The following is an 18,947-nucleotide window of genomic DNA, read 5'->3' as shown; positions in this document are numbered from 1 at the left end:
TTGATGCTCTTCAAGTCAAGACACCCTGATTTTTGTTACATCTCTGTTGATCACCTTTTGCTATATACATTTCTGAAGTAATCGCTGAACTGTGATTGGGGTTTAAGATTAATGTGTTCATGGGTTTAAGATTAAGTAGGGTTCTAGATTAGGATGACTGGAAAAAGTGAAATTACTTATTTAAAGCCACAGATCCTATTTTATGAAGGATTTGCTCACATATGCATGGACATCACTTTCTCCTTGGTTGATTTACTCATGATTTGATAGCTTTTATTAGACCAATCAAAACACCACAAAACAGTGCACAAGCTTTCTAATTCTCTAGAACTCTTTATCAGGCTGCATGGTAAACAGACCTGAAGGAGTGGGAGGGATCTTAGCCAATGCAACACTGAGTATGCATCTGGTGAGGAGAGTATTATGCCAGAATTTGGGAGGAGGTAGCCTGTGTTCAGATGAGGCCCTTTATATGCTGTAGACTTCAGATTGCATCAAGGCTTCTGGCAACAAGAATTAACAATGGCACAACATTAGATTAGGTTAGCATACTAGTATTCTGTTTGAAAGTTCTGTCTGTAGAAACTAAACAAATCCATAATGACTTAATCACACATGCAACACTGAGATTGATTCTAATGTTGAGATGCATACCTGCATGTGTTAACCAAACCTGCAACAGTACAGTTTAGAGGAATGCAGTTTTAAGTATCAAGTTGTTAAATAGGAGGCAGTTCTCTCAAGCAGATTTTTTTGCTTCTTTAATAGTGGAAATCCAGGGTTGTGTCTAGATTCTGAAGTGGCCTTAGCAACAGGCCAGCTGCTGGCTCCCAGCAGCCAACAGTCCAGCAGTGCAACATCACACTACTCAGAGTCACGTGGTGAAACCCCCTGTTCCTTCAATGATGAGGATGAGGATGAAGATGATTCTTCTTCACCAGAATAAAGGCACACTAGTCATTTGAAATACTCCTCTTGTGCGCTTAACTCTCTTTACATAGTTTTCTTCTACGTTTTGCCTCTTTACCCTGTGCAATTTTGTTGAAATTTTGGGAAGGTGTCAGAGACAGGAAGCTGCTTATAACAAGGCACAGGACATTGTACTACTACAGAACAAGAAGAGAGGATGACTCAGTGCTCATACGTATGCACATCGGAGAGAATGTGGAGCCCTTCAAACAAGCAAATGACCTCTGGTGTGACAGTGTTCTCTTTCATTGGTACCCAAATCTCATCCACAGAGACAGAATGGATTTCTTCTCCCTGCAACATGTTAATTCCATACTTAAGCAGCACTACAGTGACAGACTGCCTGCACTTCTTTTTGGGACACATTTACCCTAGGCCACTTCTCATGCATGGGTTGTTCCTCTTCTGTGTGCGTGGAGGGTCAGCTCCTGTGTTTTATGTATTTGTGTTTGTAGTCCTCACTGCCAGAAAGAGTTTGGAAGTGGTCCTAGTAGCTTGGTTGCATAGGGGCCTCCTGGATCCATGGTGGACTCCTTTGTAAACTGCCAGGCAACTTGAGGACCCTCATTAAAGTTTGTGACGGGTAAGAGTGGGATGTCCTTTCCCAATAAGCTTTAAAAGGCACATGGTTAGTGTGCAACTCCACATCTCCCCTTCTGGGCCCATATACCGAATAATTGAATTGGCTTGCATTACTTTCCCCTTCACTATTAGGGGAAAAAACACCTTTCAGAAAGGTCAGAGTGGACAATGCACAGTTTTTCTTTTTATATCATCATCAGTTGCCTGCTTCTTTTCCCTTACATCACTAATTAACTCCTCTGCCCAATTGTCAAATTTTTTTCTACAGAAGAACACAAATATTTAAAACCACCATGCCTCATAAGACTATGTGATAGGGAAGCTCTTGAAGTTTTATTCTGGTTGAATAGCTGTGTGAAGAAGTGGTATACGTTCACAAAGAGACATGTGTTTTCAGCTTGAAATCCTCTGTTTTAACTATTCCAGATTTAGTATTTCATCAGGTTATCATTTTCCCCTTCTACTGTCCATTAAGCAGTGAGACAATGCTCACAGCACACTCTGTGCAGCTGCTGTTTTAGTTTAGAAATGAAGAAACTGTATTGAAGGAATTTTTAAATTTTTAAAAGATGACAGTACAAAATACTAAGATTTTAACTGATATGTGACATTCCCTCACACTTTTTAATGGATAAAGGAAGGTTAAATTATAGCAAAGCTTTCCCCCATAGAATCTTAAATTACAGTCCTATGAAGTCCAAGTAATTTTAGTTGACAAGTGTGTTCTGAAATCATAATAAACTTGCTTTCTAAATGTCTACTAGACCAATGAAATATTATAAATTATTTAAATAAAATACAGCTCTCTTTAGAGAACTAAAAAATGATTTTTTTTTTGAAGAAACTATTTTGATCTCAGGTTTTAAAATGATCTATGAAGCCATAATCTTTGCTGCAAATCATACAGTGCTGATAGGGAAATAAGAAACTGGTATCTTCAAGTGTAACAATGGATGTGAATATATGAATACAGTAATCTAAAGAAGCTTTTTACTTTGATTTTGTGTGTGTGTTAAATGAGGCAGCTTCAGCTGAAAATACTATGATCTAATTTTGGGGAAATTATAAAGAATGTTTTAGAGAAGGTATATACTAGGTTTTTTCACCCCAGACTGGTTTTTTTGCATATGAGTATTAACATCCAAAAGAAAAGCTCCATTTTTAGTCTTTAGGGGTACATTGCCATCTGGGAGGTAGCAGAAGCATGTTCCAATTTTTAAAATTTGGCAAACCATTAGGCAGTCTTTCACATATATCGAATGCAGGATTTCACTATGTTCCAGGCCTAGTGCTCTGAATAGAACTCAAATTGAGCAAGCCTTCCTGTGTCAGAATTGCTGACCAAATGAGGAGGGAGGTGCTCAATCTCTGAACAAAAACATGGAGATATGGTAGAATGAAAACAAAGTCATTTTCACCTTCACTCTAACTTTCTTGTGGTAGGAGATGCATGTCTTTTTAATGTGGTTCCATCCATTCACTGTAAACACAAGGATTGGGGGATAAACTCTACTTAGTAGCTTATCTTTCCAGGTCTTTTCTCACAGTTGGCTTTTAGTACCAGAAGTAAACTGGCTGGGAGAAAGGCACTTGAGGGAACAAGCTGAGGACAGGAAGAAGGTCTTGTGAGAAGCTTACCTGCATGCTCCTTTGGCCTTTTAAATCACAATTCCCTGCATTACAAAAAATTGCAGACCCATGTTTATAAAGCTGCTGTTCTACCTTGATCATTTCAGCCTTGTAGCAAATCTCTTTCTTCCCACTCCACTAAACAACACACACTCACAAACCTGGCATCACCACATTGCATGCATATATTTATGAATCTACTCCAAAGTAGATTTGTATGGATGCATGGACTTCTTGCCATGTCTTGAGTGCATAATATGGCCTATAACCAGCACAATTACTTATAAGCAGTTTTAGGTCTTAGACATTAAACATATTTAAGGGTAGGGGCGGGGAAAATTTGGCCCACTGGCTGTTGTTGAACTACCCCTGACAGTTAGCTATGCTGGCTAGGACTGATGAGAGTTGTATTCCAACACCTGCTATAGTGGAGGATCACAACTTCCCCATCTCCCTTTTAGGGCAATACATCTTGAAGTGAATGGTTACCTGAAACTAGGATGGCAGATTATGTGGTTCAAGAGGATGTTTCCCTTACATATGTACAGAGACAGTTCAAATGCTGTGCCAGAGAGAGTTTCATTTCATTATTTCTCTTGTTTGTATTTGAAATGATTTACTGTTCTGCCTCTAATTTATTCTGGTTTTGTTAGAGAGAGGCACAAAGTTAGGAAGGGCACTATGGCCCTATCTCAGCCACTGGAACTCTTGGTCCGCAAGATTCAAGCAGGCATTTATTCACAACTTTCAAGCATGTCAGCATAACTAAAAGGGCTGCAAACCTGCTGTTTTGTGTGTGTTTTGATGAGATTTTTGCAAAGCTGAATTTTGTACCCCAGAACCATATTCTGAGACTTGCCCCACAGATGCGCATACACTTTTATGAAATTGGAGCTACACATAACTCTGCCTACATTTGTTCATCATAGTCCATGGGAAGCTTTTGTGTCATTAGAGCTCAACCCAGTTCTGCAAATAACAGCACTTTCATGAAGTATGTTCCTCACACAGCATAACAGAACACTGTTCTCCTGCTATTCCTCACTTAGTGTGTGTGCATGACAACCATGCTAGGTAGGGTGTTACAGGGAATGAGAGATTAATGTTTCTTGACCAAGAAGATGGGGGCAGGTGGATGGGACAGTGATATGCAAGGAGTGGACAAACATCTTATTCCACATTAACAGCAGATGGGAAAAGATGGGGTTCTGCAATGCCTTTTATGATTCCTTCATGCCAGGTGCTGCATTCATATTAGGACTAGAGTGAACCCTTGAGATTTCATCAGATTAAACTGGCAATCTGAATTGGGAGAAGGGGGAAGAGAGAAAATTCACAGTAACCAAAGAGGCTGACCTTATGGCATGAATATTACGGAGCACTTTGATTGTTATCCTTCGGAACCAGTTTTGTAGGGAAATGGTTGAATGGTTGGGGAAAGTTCAGACTTCTTTGAAAACAACAAATACAGGAAAATCAATTAAAGCAATATGGATGTTCGCAAGTTATTCCCTGCCTTTGTTGTAGTTGTCAAATTTTGCTATGTGGGTACGTACAGAAAGTATAAGTAAATATGAAAGATCCTTAATGCTTTTAAACTGGAACCACAATGCAATGTTTATATGCAATGTTTATATGTTTTGTGTTTGTGGGAAATATATGTTTCTTTGACAAAAATGTCTTAATTAAAACAGGAATTTGCATCATGCGAACCCACTGTCACTAACACAGGTGAAAATAAAATAGCCAAATCATATTTGGAGTAGTGGTATTTCAGGGAGTCTATTCTGAGTATGGTTGGCTTTGATGCTACCCATATGAATTAAGCCTGGGACAACGTTAAGTTTCTTCCTACCATTTTTTATGAACTGCATAGTGTTGTACACACCAATAAATGTCTGGTGTGCACACCTGAGCAAAATTGGTTAAAGATTATGATCTGAAAAGTACAACCATTTTATTCCACTAGAGAACTTCTAACTATGTCCTCTCTTCCTAAAAGAATTTCTGATGGCCTGAAAGTACTCTTGTCTTTACCAAAACCTTGATAGTCTGTTTTCTCCAAATGATCTAAAGGCCTATTTATTTCTCACCACATTGATATGCCAGCAGCAGAGAAACTTGTCAGATGATGGTAATGATTCATGTGGCAATGTTGTACACACAGAACAGCCTCAAGTAGCCTTTGTGTAGTGATCCAAATATTTAAACCAACCCCAGCACATTGCAGCAACTTTAGTCTGTAGTTTGTAAATGAACTTGCAGAAGATGTAATGTTCCATGACTTCGCTACCAGATATTTTAAAATCTGTTTTATGCTATTTTGTAGAGAGGCTGGGTTTTTCTGCTTGTGTTTGTTTTTTTACTACCGCATAATATATAGTTTGTGTGACTAAAGTGTGAAAAATGTGGTAGTCTTGTGTGTGTCTTAAGAGAAAGAAGGCAGACGCAAAGAAACTCTTACACTTTAAGACTGTTGCTACTAGCAATGTAATATGTCTGATCTAATAGAAAAATGTTGCCTTGTAGTATATCACATACTTTATATAAAAAAACCATTATTTTTTTATGGAAATTTTATATAATAATCTATTTCTGCATATTTCAAGTGATCTTGTATTTTATTGAAGTGCTACAAGTAAGGATTGTGCAGAAGAGTGCAAGTATTTGCATCTGATTGAAATGAAAAGCATGCATACTTTGAAGAAAAATAATATCCTGCTGTTTGTGACCTGAGAAGTAAAGCTAAACTGTAGAACAGAATAAAATAATTTAAAGACAACTGGGGTTGCTCTTGTTTTTAAGCAAACACTGCGGCAGAGGAAAGCTGTCAAAGGTTAGTGTTCATAGCATGTGTTCTCCATTTCAGAAAATACATCTTACAGAGTAAACTGCAGGGGAAACAGGGTCAAGTTGAACTGATGTTTTCAAAATAAATAGAAAGCATAACTAATTTCAACACTTAGTAGGTTCTGCTGGACTGGAGTCTAGCACAACATCCAGTTGATCTTCTTAGTTCCTAACGATATTGTGTGTATTGCTGGCAGTTCAAATACTGGAAAAAGCATTTTCTAGGTTCCTAATGATGTTTACTTGGAAAGCAAGTCTTACAGAGATTGCATGTGACTACACCAATAGGTACTTTTAGTAAATAGTATAAAACTAATTCATTTAAGAGCCACACAGTGCTGCCTCAAGTGTACTGTGCAGAAATCGCTTGTGTGTCTAAGTTCAGGAACATTTAGAACTCCAAGGTTAAGTAAAACACACTGCATGGAACAGTTCGCATCAAATGCTAAAATGTATTTAACTGGCAGCATTTCTTAACCTTTGCCTCTATGTTCATCTCTTCTTTTTTCCTTTCTCCCTACTTGATTAGGAAGGTGTAGTTCTCTAAAGTTGACTCCTTTGTTGGGAGTGCTAAGAAATCTGATAACGTGAGCTTACCTTCTCATTTTGCCTAAGGAGAAACTTTTCAGCAGTGTTTCCATGTGCTATTGTAGCAAATTGCCTCATCAGGAAAGTGATATGCAAAGCAATAAAACCCAGCCAACTTTTGTGTTTTGGAGGCAAGTGCCTATCTTCTGTGTCACAGCCAAGAAAACAAGAGCAGTTCTTGGAGAAAGACTAGAGCAGGGTTAGCCAAGATGGTACTTTCAAGATGATGTTGAACTTCTGCTCACATCAGCCTTAAGCAGCTTGGCCCAGTGATCAGAGGCGATAGGAACTGGGGTCCAGCATGTTGGTTATTCCTAGGGTAGAGTATCTGTTCCTTGTGTGGCTCATATATGAGACTACTTCAGGATTGTACCAGTCTCTGACCCCAGTGTCGAGTTGATGGTAAGCTGTGGCTCAATAACACTTTTTGAAAAACACATACCCCTAAAGCTGCTTATTAGTGTTATAACTGTTACTATGGAGTAACAGTTACTATTAGTGTTATAACTGTTACTATGGAGTGAATTGGGGCAAGTATTTTCTGCAAAGGCACCCAGTTCTTAAAATTGGCCTTCAGTCACTAATTCTGACAGCTGGATTTCAATAGTGGTTCTGGATAGGGTGCTTTTGTTCTCATTGACCCAATTGGAGGACAATCGGTAGCTCTGGCAGGATTGTTTTTTTCTGAGGTTAACCCTCACCTACTGTGTCCTAGTCCTGATCCCAGCTTCAAATAAATATACACTCTTGCTATAAAGAACATAATATTTTCATGTTACACCAACATTTTTAATTCTATTGCAATTATGAGAAATTAAATCGTTTGCTCTATAGGATTCTTTTACCAGGATTGTCCACAGTGGGAAGAGTCTGGCCTGCTAGAGTGGCCACAAGTTGACTTTATGTAGCTGAACTCCTGAAGGAATAGTTGTTGACCTTGGCTGAATGGCAGGTAGGATGTACCAGAGGGTGGGATGGAGGGTTTCTGTGGATGGAATGAAGCTTGAAACTGGCTCTTGGAAGACTAATATGAAACCCTGTTTATGTATAGCATTTGTCCAGATATACTGTGTGCTGTTTGTGGCCTTCAAAGTAGTAGAGAGAAATACATTGCGGCATTTCATCTTTAGCCACACTTCTGGTTAGAAGGAGCTTAATTTTGCAACTTGACTGGGGATTGGTTTTGTCATTCACAGTAAATCAGCGGAAAAGTACAAAGTCAAAAGCAGCAAAGAAATAATTGTGTATGCTTATTGTTCATTAAACTCTGCTTCAACCCTACATGTAGGATAAAGGGTCGGATTCAAACAATGTCCTCTTTGTAAGCATTGTAGGAATCCAGTGTAGGGGGAGGACATGTTAATTTAAAAATGCAGGGGTGTTTGTTCAACTACCTACATTGTGTGATATGTGTAGGTTATTCCTCAGGGCATGTTCTGTGCAGGGTATTGGACCCTGTGTTATTTTTTGGTGACATGATTTTGTGTGTCAAAGAAATCTTTTTGCCTATTACCACTGAGATTTGTATGTAATGTTAATTTGCCTCACCTCTTTCTACCCAGGTTTGTTGGTTTCATGGACTACTATTATTTCGCTCTCAATATGAGACTCTCCGAAATGCTGCTTTATTCTTTTGTTCTCTTGTGTTGGACCTATAAAAAACCTGCTGCTGTTTCTATAGTAATATCTGAACAGGCATAACACACTCTGTCATCCAAAGAAAGTGAACAGTTCAATCTCATTCAAGTTCACTCAGAAGTAGAGTCCGTGTGATAAAGTGCATAAGATGTTGGAATCTGCTCCCTGGATTGTAGCCCCTGTGAACCCACAATGGACCTTTCTGGTCCTACAGCAGGGCTGGGAAACCTGCTGCGCTCCAGTCCTCATCAGTCTCGGACAACAAGGCCAAAGATCACAGATGAAGCCAGCTGATGTTCAGCAGAATCTGGTGAGCCAAGGTTCCCCCAGCCCTGTCCTGGAGAATGGCAAAGATACATTGCCGTGCCATACTATTAACAAGTTTTGGTTTAAGAGCCCTTCTTATTTGTGCATATTGCTAATTCTATTCCCAACCTGAAATGTGAATATTATAAAATGGCTGTCCCATTGTTCCATTTACGTGAAAGTGAGGGGGCAAGGACAGCTATAAACCAGGAATGGGAAGGTACAGGAAATGACTCAGAAGATTTAGCTTTATTTAATTAACCATTTGTGCTTTTGAAATATCTCCTCACTGATTTGAAAACTACACTACTTGGTGCCACAGGCAGAGGCAAGTTAGAACAGTTATCGCAGCCTCTGGCATGGGCAAGATAATTACATGGATCAAGAATCAGTTACAGAAAAGGTGTGTTCTTCCTGGAACATTCTGAAATCTGTACCAGTTTAAGACTTGTTTTAAACCTCGATGCCAGGGAGCAGTGTCCCAACCTGCAGGTATAGCTTTGGCTTCTCATACTCTACAATTACTCAAGTATACCCTAATTAAGAAGTCAAAATGACTGTTTTGAGAGAGAGGGATTTATTATTGTGGTCACTGCCAAAATTGCAAGTTAAATTTTCACTACGAGAAAATTCTGTTGCTTTTATGGGTGCATACAACTTTCACTCCTTTTACTTTTTTTTTAAAAAAAATCACAAACAGGTTCATTGTGCTTTTTGGTGGGCTTTTGAAGCTCTGAATTCCTACTTTTGAAGGAAGATCCAGCTGATGGGAGGAAATGTTAGGATTACCTAGGGTAGGGAACTTTCAGCTGGCCAGATGAGTATAATTTCCATTCCCCTTCTCTTGAAAAAGCACGGCCAATGGTCAAGGAAAGATGGGAGTTAGGTCCAGCAATAGTTTTGGGCCCTGTCTTTAGCCTCTGGTCCGGTTCTGTCAACAGGAGAGAGAGACTACAGCAGAAAAAGGTTTAAAGATGCCAGCCACCAGCCAGTGATAGGACATGAGAAACAGGCAGGAGGAATGTTTTAAACAACTATTTAAAAGCTTTTTTCAGTTATACAAAATAAAGGGGGGGAAAGAAAGTAGGGAGAATGCTTAAGAGAAGCTTGGATACATGGAAACAGTGGTAAGCAAATAATGGTAACTATTGGTGGCTGTGTAAGAGAATTGGATCATTCAAGACAGGCCTCCATTGTTAACATTACTGATGATGCCAGATCAGGTTCTAGAGTAGGGATCTCAAAGAACAAGCGTCAACGCTGCAGCTCCCAAACAGCACAGGGAAGAGCAATTCAGTAGTGGTGTGTATTTGGGGGAGAAAAGTTATTTTCTTTGTGCTGAGAAAAATTGTTGACCTACTAAAGTATCATTGCCAGATAGATGTCTGGAGAGAGGACATTTATTTTTCTTCTGCTTCATACAGCTGCTTTAATTCTGAAGTTTACAGGAGTGATGAGTTATTCCAATATTGGACTTGGTGATCCAAGCTGCAAAATATGGCAGTGCCCTAAGAGAAGTAGCAGAGCTTCATTTTTCTTTTTACTGCTGGCCTGGCTTCTCTCATGGATGAAAGATGCCTGAATGTAAGTATTATGTTTGTTCTACTCATCCCTTCATTCAGTGAAGTGCTAATTAGAGGTTTACTTAAAATATGAGGGGCGGCTAGGTTAGACTCATACACAATAATGAAGTAATCCCAGATAAAGTAAAGCCTGCATTCACATTAAAAATGAGACATGAAAAAGGGTTCCTGTGATGCCATATACATGCTAAGTAGTTCTTTGTATAGCACAGGATGGATGGCAAAGGGAAAGAGATGCCCAAAGTAAGAGTGTGGTGCAGTTGCCTTGAATAATCTGACAGGGAAATCCCAGGGTGTTTACAGACCAAGATACAGAGGGTTTTTTGGACGGGGTAGACGTAAATGCTGCCCTTGAAACTTTCCCATTCCCACCATGAGAACTTTTGCCTAGCTAGGAAGTATCCTTAAATTGTGATGGTGCTTTTTTCTTGGATGGAAGACAACATGCAGAAACCTTGATTTTTGCATGACTAGAGTCAATTCAGTGCTCTGCCTATATTTGCACGTGGTCCTGCCTGCCACTGGTTTGCAACTCGTGGAAGATTGCCCATGCGGATATGTGGCCCTCAGGCTGAAAAGAATCCCCCACCCCTAAGAAAGAGTATGAACCAGAAGCAGAGGACAATTTTGCTTAGCCTGTGATAGTGCTTTGTATAGTCCAAGATGCATCCCTCTCAACAGGAGCCTATGATCCTCTTCAGATGCAGTGCGATGTAAAGATGCTGGGGGGAGCATTCTGTGATACTGTAAAGCAAACCAATTTATCATAGAAACTGTGAATTGTAGAATTGGGTGGGATCCTGAGGACCATCTAGTCCAACACCTTGCAATGCAGGAATCTCAACTAGATCATATATGACAGGTGATCATCCAACCTCTGCTTAAAAACCTCCAAGGAAGGAGAGTCCACCACCTCTCATGGGAGTCTGTTCCGATGTTGAACAGCTCTTAATGTCAGAAAGTTCTTGCTGATGTTTAGTCTGAATCTCCTTTCTTGTAACTTGAAGCCATTGGTTTGGGTCTTACCCTCCAGAGAAAACAAGGTTGCTCCATCCTCCATGTGGCAGCCCTTGAGATATTTGAAAATGGCTATCGTATCTCCTCTTTGCCAGGCTAAACATACCTAACTCCTTCAAGCATTCCTCATAAGACTCGACTCAATTGAAGCTTGTGGTCTACCCTCATAATCTTTCCACATGCACCACTGGCAAGCCTAGTGTTCCCCATCTTATATTGTCCAGCTGGTTATTCCTAAATTTGTCACTATTGAAATTTTATTAGTTTGGGCCCAGTTCTTCAAACTATTAAGGTCATATTGAATCCAGATTCTATCTTCAGCAGCATTGGTTACCTCTCAGAGTTTGGGGTCACCTGCAGATTTTATGACCATCCCCCTAATGCCTTCATCCAATTTGTTTATAATGATGTTGAACAACAACGGGCCCAGGACAGAACCTTGTGACACTTTCTTTCCCCCACAAATGATGAGTCAGCCAGTTACAAATGCACCTAAACTATTCTGGACTAGAACCAATTCAACTGTAGCCATGAAAGGTTATGCTCACTTAACGGATGAGGACAGAGAAGAACTATATACCATGATCTGCAAAAGGTACTGTCAGCTACTTAAAAAACTTAAATGTACACAGTATAAACATGGTGAGCAATGACAAAAACCACTAACAGGTGTTAACTAATAGCCTTTGTGGAGGAGAAACCATTGTCTCATTTCAGGGCAAAACAAATGCAACTTACTGATAAGAGCTAGTGCAGCAGTTTTATGTTGCAGTCTCCCTTTGAAGTTCCTTTGTTAGAGAACAGTTAGCAGCAGAGTGACCTAGAGGCAACTGAAATCTGACCAAAACATGTAATCTCTAGAAACTGCTCGGGAACATTTCAGTGTCCTAGACATAAATAATGACTTAAGGCAGCAACATTAGCAAATAAACTTCAAAGAAGACTAGGGAGGCATTGACTGTCTTCACGTTTCCCCCTGCATCATGATTGTTGCATCGTGCGTAATTATAATAATTTATTATTTATACCCTGCCCATCTGGCTGGGTTTCCCCAATAGAATACAGTGGTACCTCGGGTTAAGAACTTAATTCGTTCTGGAAGTCTGTTCTTAACCTGAAACTGTTCTTAACCTGAAGCACCACTTTAGCTAATGGGGCCTCCCGCTGCCGCCACCGTGTGATTTCTATTCTCATCCTGAAGTAAAGTTCTTGACCCAAGGTACTATTTCTGGGTCTGTAACCTGAAGCGTCTGTAACCCAAGGTACCACTGTATTAAAAACACACAAAAAATCAACCATTAAAAACTTCCCTAAACACGCACATCATGATTTGCAATATATTGCCAGGTCAAAAATTATGAAACTGCTCTCTCGCGCGCGCGCTCTCTCTCTCTCTCTCTATATATATATATCGTCCAGCCCTAAAAAAGACCACTATGAATTGCTGTACTAGAACTGATCATTATATTTGGTTATTTAGTCCTGAGTTGAGACTATAGTTTCTTCTCCATGTGAGGAGAACACTGAGTGCCCTGGTGGAGTAGGCTCTAATCCACAAAAGCTTCTATCACAAATATTGGGCTTCAAGACTCTTTTTTTGGGGGGGGGGGGTTGCTGCATCAGACAAACCTTTCAAGCTGCAGGGTTCAGTTACACCATTAATTCATGGTGTGAAGATATATGTAGCTTCAGATTATACTGCAGTAAATGCGCAGATACAAGTACGAATTCAGCAACAGCAGCTACAGCGTCAAAGTGTTTGCAGAGAAGCAAGGAATCTAAGAAGTCCGTAGTTATGTATTACACCTAGGAAAAATTCATTTCGCATCCTCGAGCTTAGCCATAGTTACACTAGTGTTCTTTCTACACCTCTTTCCCATTTATTGAAATTCTTTGCCCTGCTAAATGGCACCTTTCATCCAATCACTGACAGCAGAAAGGTTTACATGGGAGACAATGTTAATGTTACGATGTAGCCATTAAATTATAGGGCAGGGATAATATAAACACACGCAGTCGCCTTTCCAATGTTCAAGAGTAGAAATACAGAATGTTATACCTGAAAGCTGAATAATCTGTAGGCAGAGCAAAAAACAGATTACAAGTTACTGTAAATTGTACTGACAAGTACAGGCAGCAATAGGAAAGTAATTATGGGCACAGTTTTAACGGTCTTTACCTGTTTGCAGAGTGAGGTCCATCCCTATCATCCATCCCTTGGTGCTTCAATAATTATCGGGAGGAAAGGAGGTAGGGAATAGTTTGCATCCACAGGATCCAGAGCTCTCCTGTTCCCCTGGCATACCACTGGAACTTCCATACTTATATTCCCACCAGCCAACACCACCCCATTCTGACTTGGGTGCTGCAAGGCCACCTGATTCTGACTCCCCTGCTCTCTATTTAGTGCCTTCTAGTAGTATTTTTCCAAGCAGGCGGAAGGCACACAAATGGTGCGGGGGGGGGGGATCCCCAATATGGCTGTTCCCCAGATAGGCGTGTCAAGATAGAGCACATCCTGCTGTGTGCTCTAAAGGACTTCATTTTATAAATGACCAGCCCTTCTAAGCATAACATCTCAAGGAGAGATCAGGTTTGTAAGGGCAATGCTGTTATCCAAGATATACCAGCCCTTACTGGTTTGGGGCTTTATAATTACTGTTAATAATTCGATTTGTATCTTGCCTCTCCTCCCAAAGAGTCTAGGTTGGCAGATACAGCAATGATAAAACAAGAAGGCAGTAACTGGAACTTTTGGTGGTAGCTACATTGAGCTTTTAAAAGTAAAGATTGGGTAAGTGTTTTTAAATACATTTCGTATTGGACACTAAAGCTAACAGGCCTGTGAGAAGCACAGCATGTATATTGTTCTCAGCAAATGAGCAACACTAGCCTTAAAATAGGTAGCACTCTGTAGAATGCACTCTGGTAGTTGAACCTGGTAGTGTGTCAAGTATAAATGACAGTGGCCAGCTCCTGAGAATCATGGAATAGTTTCAGCTGATTTCTTAGATAAAAAGCATTCCTTGGCATCTGCATCTCCGGCCGCACTCCCCTGCTGCATGAATGTTCTTTCGTCAGTGAGTTTATTATTGTGTCTGGAAAAGTAATCCCTGCATCTCCCCTGTACTAAATCTGGAAGTGTCCATTCTGGAGTAGTAAAGATCTACCTTATGGCTAGGAAGACAAGTAATTTTTTCCCCTAATTTTTAAATTAGTTGCACTAAAAGTCAGCCCTGGCTTTTAGTTCAACTAATCTATCTCAGTTCAATTAATCACTCACGCAAGTGTTATTTCCCATAGCTGAGTGAGAGAAGGGGAGGGAGGAAAGGGCTGTTTAGCCACTCTTCTGTGTGTGACTTCAGCAAGTTGATACTGTGTAAAGCTGCTGCTTGTTAGTCCCCCTTATAAATAGGACAAATGCAAAAGCTATGATAAATAGGGTGAGGTGGGCTCGTGGGCCTCTAAAACCTCCAGTAGCTGGAGAGGCTTCAGAGTGGATTTTGTTCTGCTTTAGCTATGATTGCATTTGTGTTTGTCAAAATACATCTGCTGTATGCACAGAAGAGGCCCACAGCTATTTCAAGCAATGACACATTACATAACTTTTAACCTGAATTTTATTCTTCTCCTATCCACATTGCTTTACAAGTTCAGTTGCAATGTGCTGCGTAAAGATGCATATATGGACCCCCCCCCCTTTAAACTTTGTAATTAATGAAAATTATGGTAAGCCAAGCCTGGGAATAACTAGCAAATTTACTGACTGCAGAGGTTGCCCCAGGAGCAGATTCCTTACATTTGCAATCTATATATCCAGCCAGTTGCTGGATTAGTAAAGGACTAGTAAAGGACAGATATTCCCTTAACAGAAATCCACAAATGTACTCACCATGTAAACCATTTCTCTCTCTGGAAAAGCAAACCATTCCAACAAGGGCAAGATTTAGGTCCAAATTTAAAGTTAAACTATAGTTTGTAGGAATTAGCTCAAATCCAAAAGGGGTAGTGATACACAAAGCTGAGCAAGTCACTCTGTAGGAGAATGTTTGTGTAGTTATCTGTGCTAATCATTCTGAGCAGGCAAGGATTCCAGACTAAAAATAAGGGTTGAGAATGCAGGAGGGAACTTAATTTCCTTTTTGCTCTCTTCCATGCAAACAACTTCAGGAGCTGTAGTGGAGGTAAGTCTTCAAGGTGCTTCAGTAGTTATTTAGTTAGACACAACTGCCTAACAGCTTTGCTCTGGAGTGCATAAGTTTACAAAGGAAAGGTCATGGGAATTTCTATTGTAAAATTGCTGAACTAGGACATAATTAATTTGATTCTATTAGTTTCAGAGCTGAAGACCAATGTTTTCTCCTGCTACACCTATATAACAAAACCCCAGTATGAATGTTGCTTGAAATGGTCCCTTGTGCTCATCTTGTAGACATTTAAGCTCTACACAGAATTGTCGGACTGTATCTTTTTACATTTTCTGGCCATTTAGCACCTCCATTTCCAAATTCTCTATCATATACCGTATTTTTCGCCCTATAGGACGCACTTTTTCCCCTCAAATAATGAAGGGGAAATGTGTGTGCGTCCTATGGGGCGAATGCAGGCTTTCGCTGAAGCCTGGAGAGCGAGAGGGGTCAGTGCGCACAGACCCCTCTCGCTCTCCAGGCTTCGCGGACCTCTCCGCAAGCGGGGGGAGCACTCCCGCTGCTTGCGGAGAGGTGCCTGCATGCGGAAGCCTGGGCGCCCTGAGCTCAGCGCGTCCAGGCTTCGCGGACCTCTCCGCAAGCGGGGGGAGCGCTCCCGCCGCTTGCGGAGAGGTGCCTGCATGCGGAAGCCTGGGCGCGCTGAGCTCAGCGCGTCCAAGCTTCGCGCACCTCTCCGCAAGCGGGGGGAGCGCTCCCACCGCTTGCAGAGAGGTGCCTGCATGCGGAAGCCTGGGCGCCCTGAGCTCAGCGCGTCCAGGCTTCGCGGACCTCTCCGCAAGCGGGGGGAGCGCTCCCGCCGCTTGCGGAGAGGTGCCTGCATGCGGAAGCCTGGGCGTGCTGAGCTCAGCGCGTCCAGGCTTCGTGGACCTCTCCGCAAGCGGGGGGAGCGCTCCCGCCGCTTGCGGAGAGGTGCCTGCATGCGGAAGCCTGGGCGTGCTGAGCTCAGCGCGTCCAGGCTTCGCGGACCTCTCCGCAAGCGGCGGGAGCCAGCCCTGGGCTCCCATGGCTTGCAGAGAGCTGCCTGTTTGGGGGCTGGGGTCAGGGGAAGCTCCGGCGGGCCTCCCCCGCCCCAGCCCTGCGCCTGGGGGCGAAATAATTTTTTCCCCTTTATTTCCCCCCCAAAAAACTAGGTGCGCCTTATGGGACAGTGCGTCCTATAGGGCGAAAAATACGGTACACAAACCTACTGGAATTGGTTGCAAATTTCATAATGGCCATGCTCTGAGTAGCTCCCTTCCTAGGCAGGCCTGGCTTAAAATATCTTATATCTGAGAATGAAGAGAGGACTTCTCAACCTTTGAAACAAAGTTTGGTGTTTAAAGGTTGTTAGTGTGTTATTGTGCGTACCCAGCAGCAAAACATAGAACATAACTCATCTCAAACTATATAAATTAAACAGGAATGTTTAATCAATACAGTCCTTATTTTGAGCTTTAAAATTTTAAACAGACATTTCTCCTTCCAGGGATTTTTTTTATTGGAAAGTGTAAGTCTACTCCCACATAGTGAGGTCTTTTCTTCCAAGCAGCTTTGCAGTACAACCATTACCAAGTTTCTAAACCATAAACATAAAGAAATGTTCATACCAATAGTTCTCAACTAAAAATGTTTTAAAAGTGACATTGTATTGGTTTTATCTGTGCTCCACATAACAGCAAGCATTTAATACGATGACAATCAGTTTCTCAACTAAAATATCAAATCTAGACCAAACTTTACACAAACACACAATACCTGCATGATGACAAGCACAACAGACTAGTTCAGTATTTAAATAATGTTAGTATTGATTTTTGACACTTAAAGTCCACTTTCTCCAACCCAATACAGGACTTAAGGCATCCCTGCACAAAACACAACTCACTATGAGAGGTTGGGAAGTTTGAAAATTTCTCCTAAAACTGTGTTGGTATTGATATGATAGTTAAACCAGTGTTAAACCAATACAATATTTACATAGCATAGCACATTTGAGACACTCACTTGGGGATAAAGCCCACATTTTGGAACAGGACAAAGACCACCATGATTACAAGTTATTTACAGGTCCCTAAAATGACAAACTATGTCTGTACACTGGTCCAACAGGGCAGGCAAAAAGCATGACATGCAGTTATTTTGTGAAGGATTTAAAACATGATTTGGAAGCACATTATTATGCTACCCTGAATGCCACGTCCCACCCTATTCTTCTCAAAGGTGGTCTCATCTTCTAGAATGGCAGGTCCCGCTGATACAAAAAAAAATCACACAAGGTTTACTTTGTGAAGACACTGTTGACTTCTATTCAGTTATCAGAAATTTGAAGGAAACGCGTCCCAGAAACTTGTCACGATCATCTTCATTTTTTAAATTGCTTGATCCTGTGATCTTGCATTCAACTGTTACATCATCTTTGGTACTGGTTGTGTTAAATTCTAGTTGAACAGCTACTAGTGGCTGTAAGTAGTTTGGCTAGTGAGAGAGAATGAGAGAGAAGATCTTTTTAATTAAAAATAATAAAGGCAGACTTTTAACTCTCCTGAAGGTGCCCTAATTGCCCCAAATCACATCTCAGATGTGTTGTTGGGCACACAGCAGCACTGGCAAATGGGCATGTGAGACTTTCAGCTTTATCTATTATTGCTTATTCAGAAGCAAACCCTGCTGTATTCGACACTTCCTGTTCCCAAGCATGCATAAAACATTGCAGTCTCAGCCATCAACTCTTTCTTACTGGAAAATGACAGAAAATAGATTAAATGGTAAAACATATATCGGGGATGCCAATGCCTTTCAGCCCCAGCTAACATAGCCAATGGTCGCAAAGGATGATAGTGGGAGTACAGCAACATCCATAGGGTCACAGGGCCCTCCTATGAGCAAGAGACTCATTTACAATTTCGGTGCCCCATGGAATACTGTACTGCAACATTCCCCTTTAGCCCTGGGCACACCTTACGGCCCAATAGCAGAACTCTCGTATAACATATGAACCAACAGGTGGAGAGGCCTAAAGGGATGAATTGTGGCTCCTTGGCTGGGCAGTATCAAGTCTGAATGCTAGCTTACTACCAACCCACCCTAACAAATTTAAAGAAGTGCACAGGGAGTGATGTTCAGTTGCGGGCAGTCTAGTTAAATAACAATAGTTACCGGTAGTTTAAATAACAGTTTGAAAAGAGTGTATTCAGTAAATTGTTTTGAGGAAAAGATATACTCACATGTAATCTTTTTCCATAGTATGGGAAATACATTAAATCAAGTTTTCCCTCAGGAGGAAAAGTAGTTATCATAGCCTTGCCTTGTTCCTATAGATGGGAAATTATATATAAAACAAAGTTTTTTTAAAAAAAAATAGTTTGTGGGCAAGCAAAAATAAATGCACAATAAATATAGTTAAACCTTTTATTTTGTTTGCTTAAAATGATGTTAGGGTGAATATTCAGAAAGCCAGACACACAAAGTTAAGCTTGCTTAGCCCTTTGTTATCAGGTCAAGTGTACCCAGCAATGCCATACAAATAAAATACCTGATGGTAGTTACTAAGCAGGACAAAGTAAAAAGCAAGCCATGCCCTTCAGTGCCACTCCTTGTC

The 18,947-nt window shown here is 40.9% G+C and overlaps 2 protein-coding genes and 1 long non-coding RNA gene across 10 annotated transcripts in view; 2 read left to right on the top strand and 1 right to left on the bottom strand.

The window, feature by feature from the left end:
• TFDP2 (transcription factor Dp-2) overlaps positions 1 to 5,962 on the top strand; it is a 43,919-nt gene extending 37,957 nt beyond the window's left edge. For 4 of the 6 annotated variants that reach the window (XM_083739043.1, XM_083739044.1, XM_083739046.1 and 1 more), the window contains one exon: positions 769 to 5,962. In XM_083739043.1, the coding sequence (XP_083595169.1) occupies positions 769 to 946 (178 nt within the window). In that variant the 3' untranslated portion in view covers positions 947 to 5,962. The remainder of the gene's footprint in view (positions 1 to 768) is intronic. The other 2 variants (XR_014564258.1, XR_014564259.1) reach the window with 2 other exon arrangements.
• Positions 5,963 to 8,419: 2,457 nt separating this feature from the next.
• On the top strand, positions 8,420 to 15,679 carry LOC310844708. Of its 3 annotated transcripts, none has more exons than XR_014564264.1 (3): positions 8,420 to 8,782; positions 9,987 to 11,757; positions 13,352 to 15,679. It is a non-coding gene; the product is annotated as an uncharacterized lncRNA (long non-coding RNA). The 3 variants fall into 3 exon arrangements; XR_014564265.1 differs by having other exon boundaries at positions 8,420 to 10,146; positions 11,487 to 11,757; XR_014564266.1 differs by having other exon boundaries at positions 8,420 to 11,757; positions 13,352 to 13,412; positions 13,862 to 15,679.
• Positions 15,680 to 16,822: 1,143 nt separating this feature from the next.
• ATP1B3 (ATPase Na+/K+ transporting subunit beta 3) overlaps positions 16,823 to 18,947 on the bottom strand; it is a 35,152-nt gene continuing 33,027 nt past the window's right edge. Inside the window, exons 6-7 of the mRNA XM_083739047.1 lie at positions 18,574 to 18,660; positions 16,823 to 17,824 (exon numbers count right to left, since the gene is read on the bottom strand). Coding sequence (XP_083595173.1) covers positions 17,654 to 17,824; positions 18,574 to 18,660 — 258 coding nt within the window. The 3' untranslated portion in view covers positions 16,823 to 17,653. The remainder of the gene's footprint in view (positions 17,825 to 18,573; positions 18,661 to 18,947) is intronic.

This window comes from Podarcis gaigeae (genome assembly GCF_964106915.1).
Source record: "Podarcis gaigeae genome assembly, chromosome: 5".
Taxonomy (NCBI): Eukaryota; Metazoa; Chordata; class Lepidosauria; order Squamata; family Lacertidae; genus Podarcis; species Podarcis gaigeae.
This window is presented reverse-complemented; position numbering and strand designations above follow the sequence as displayed.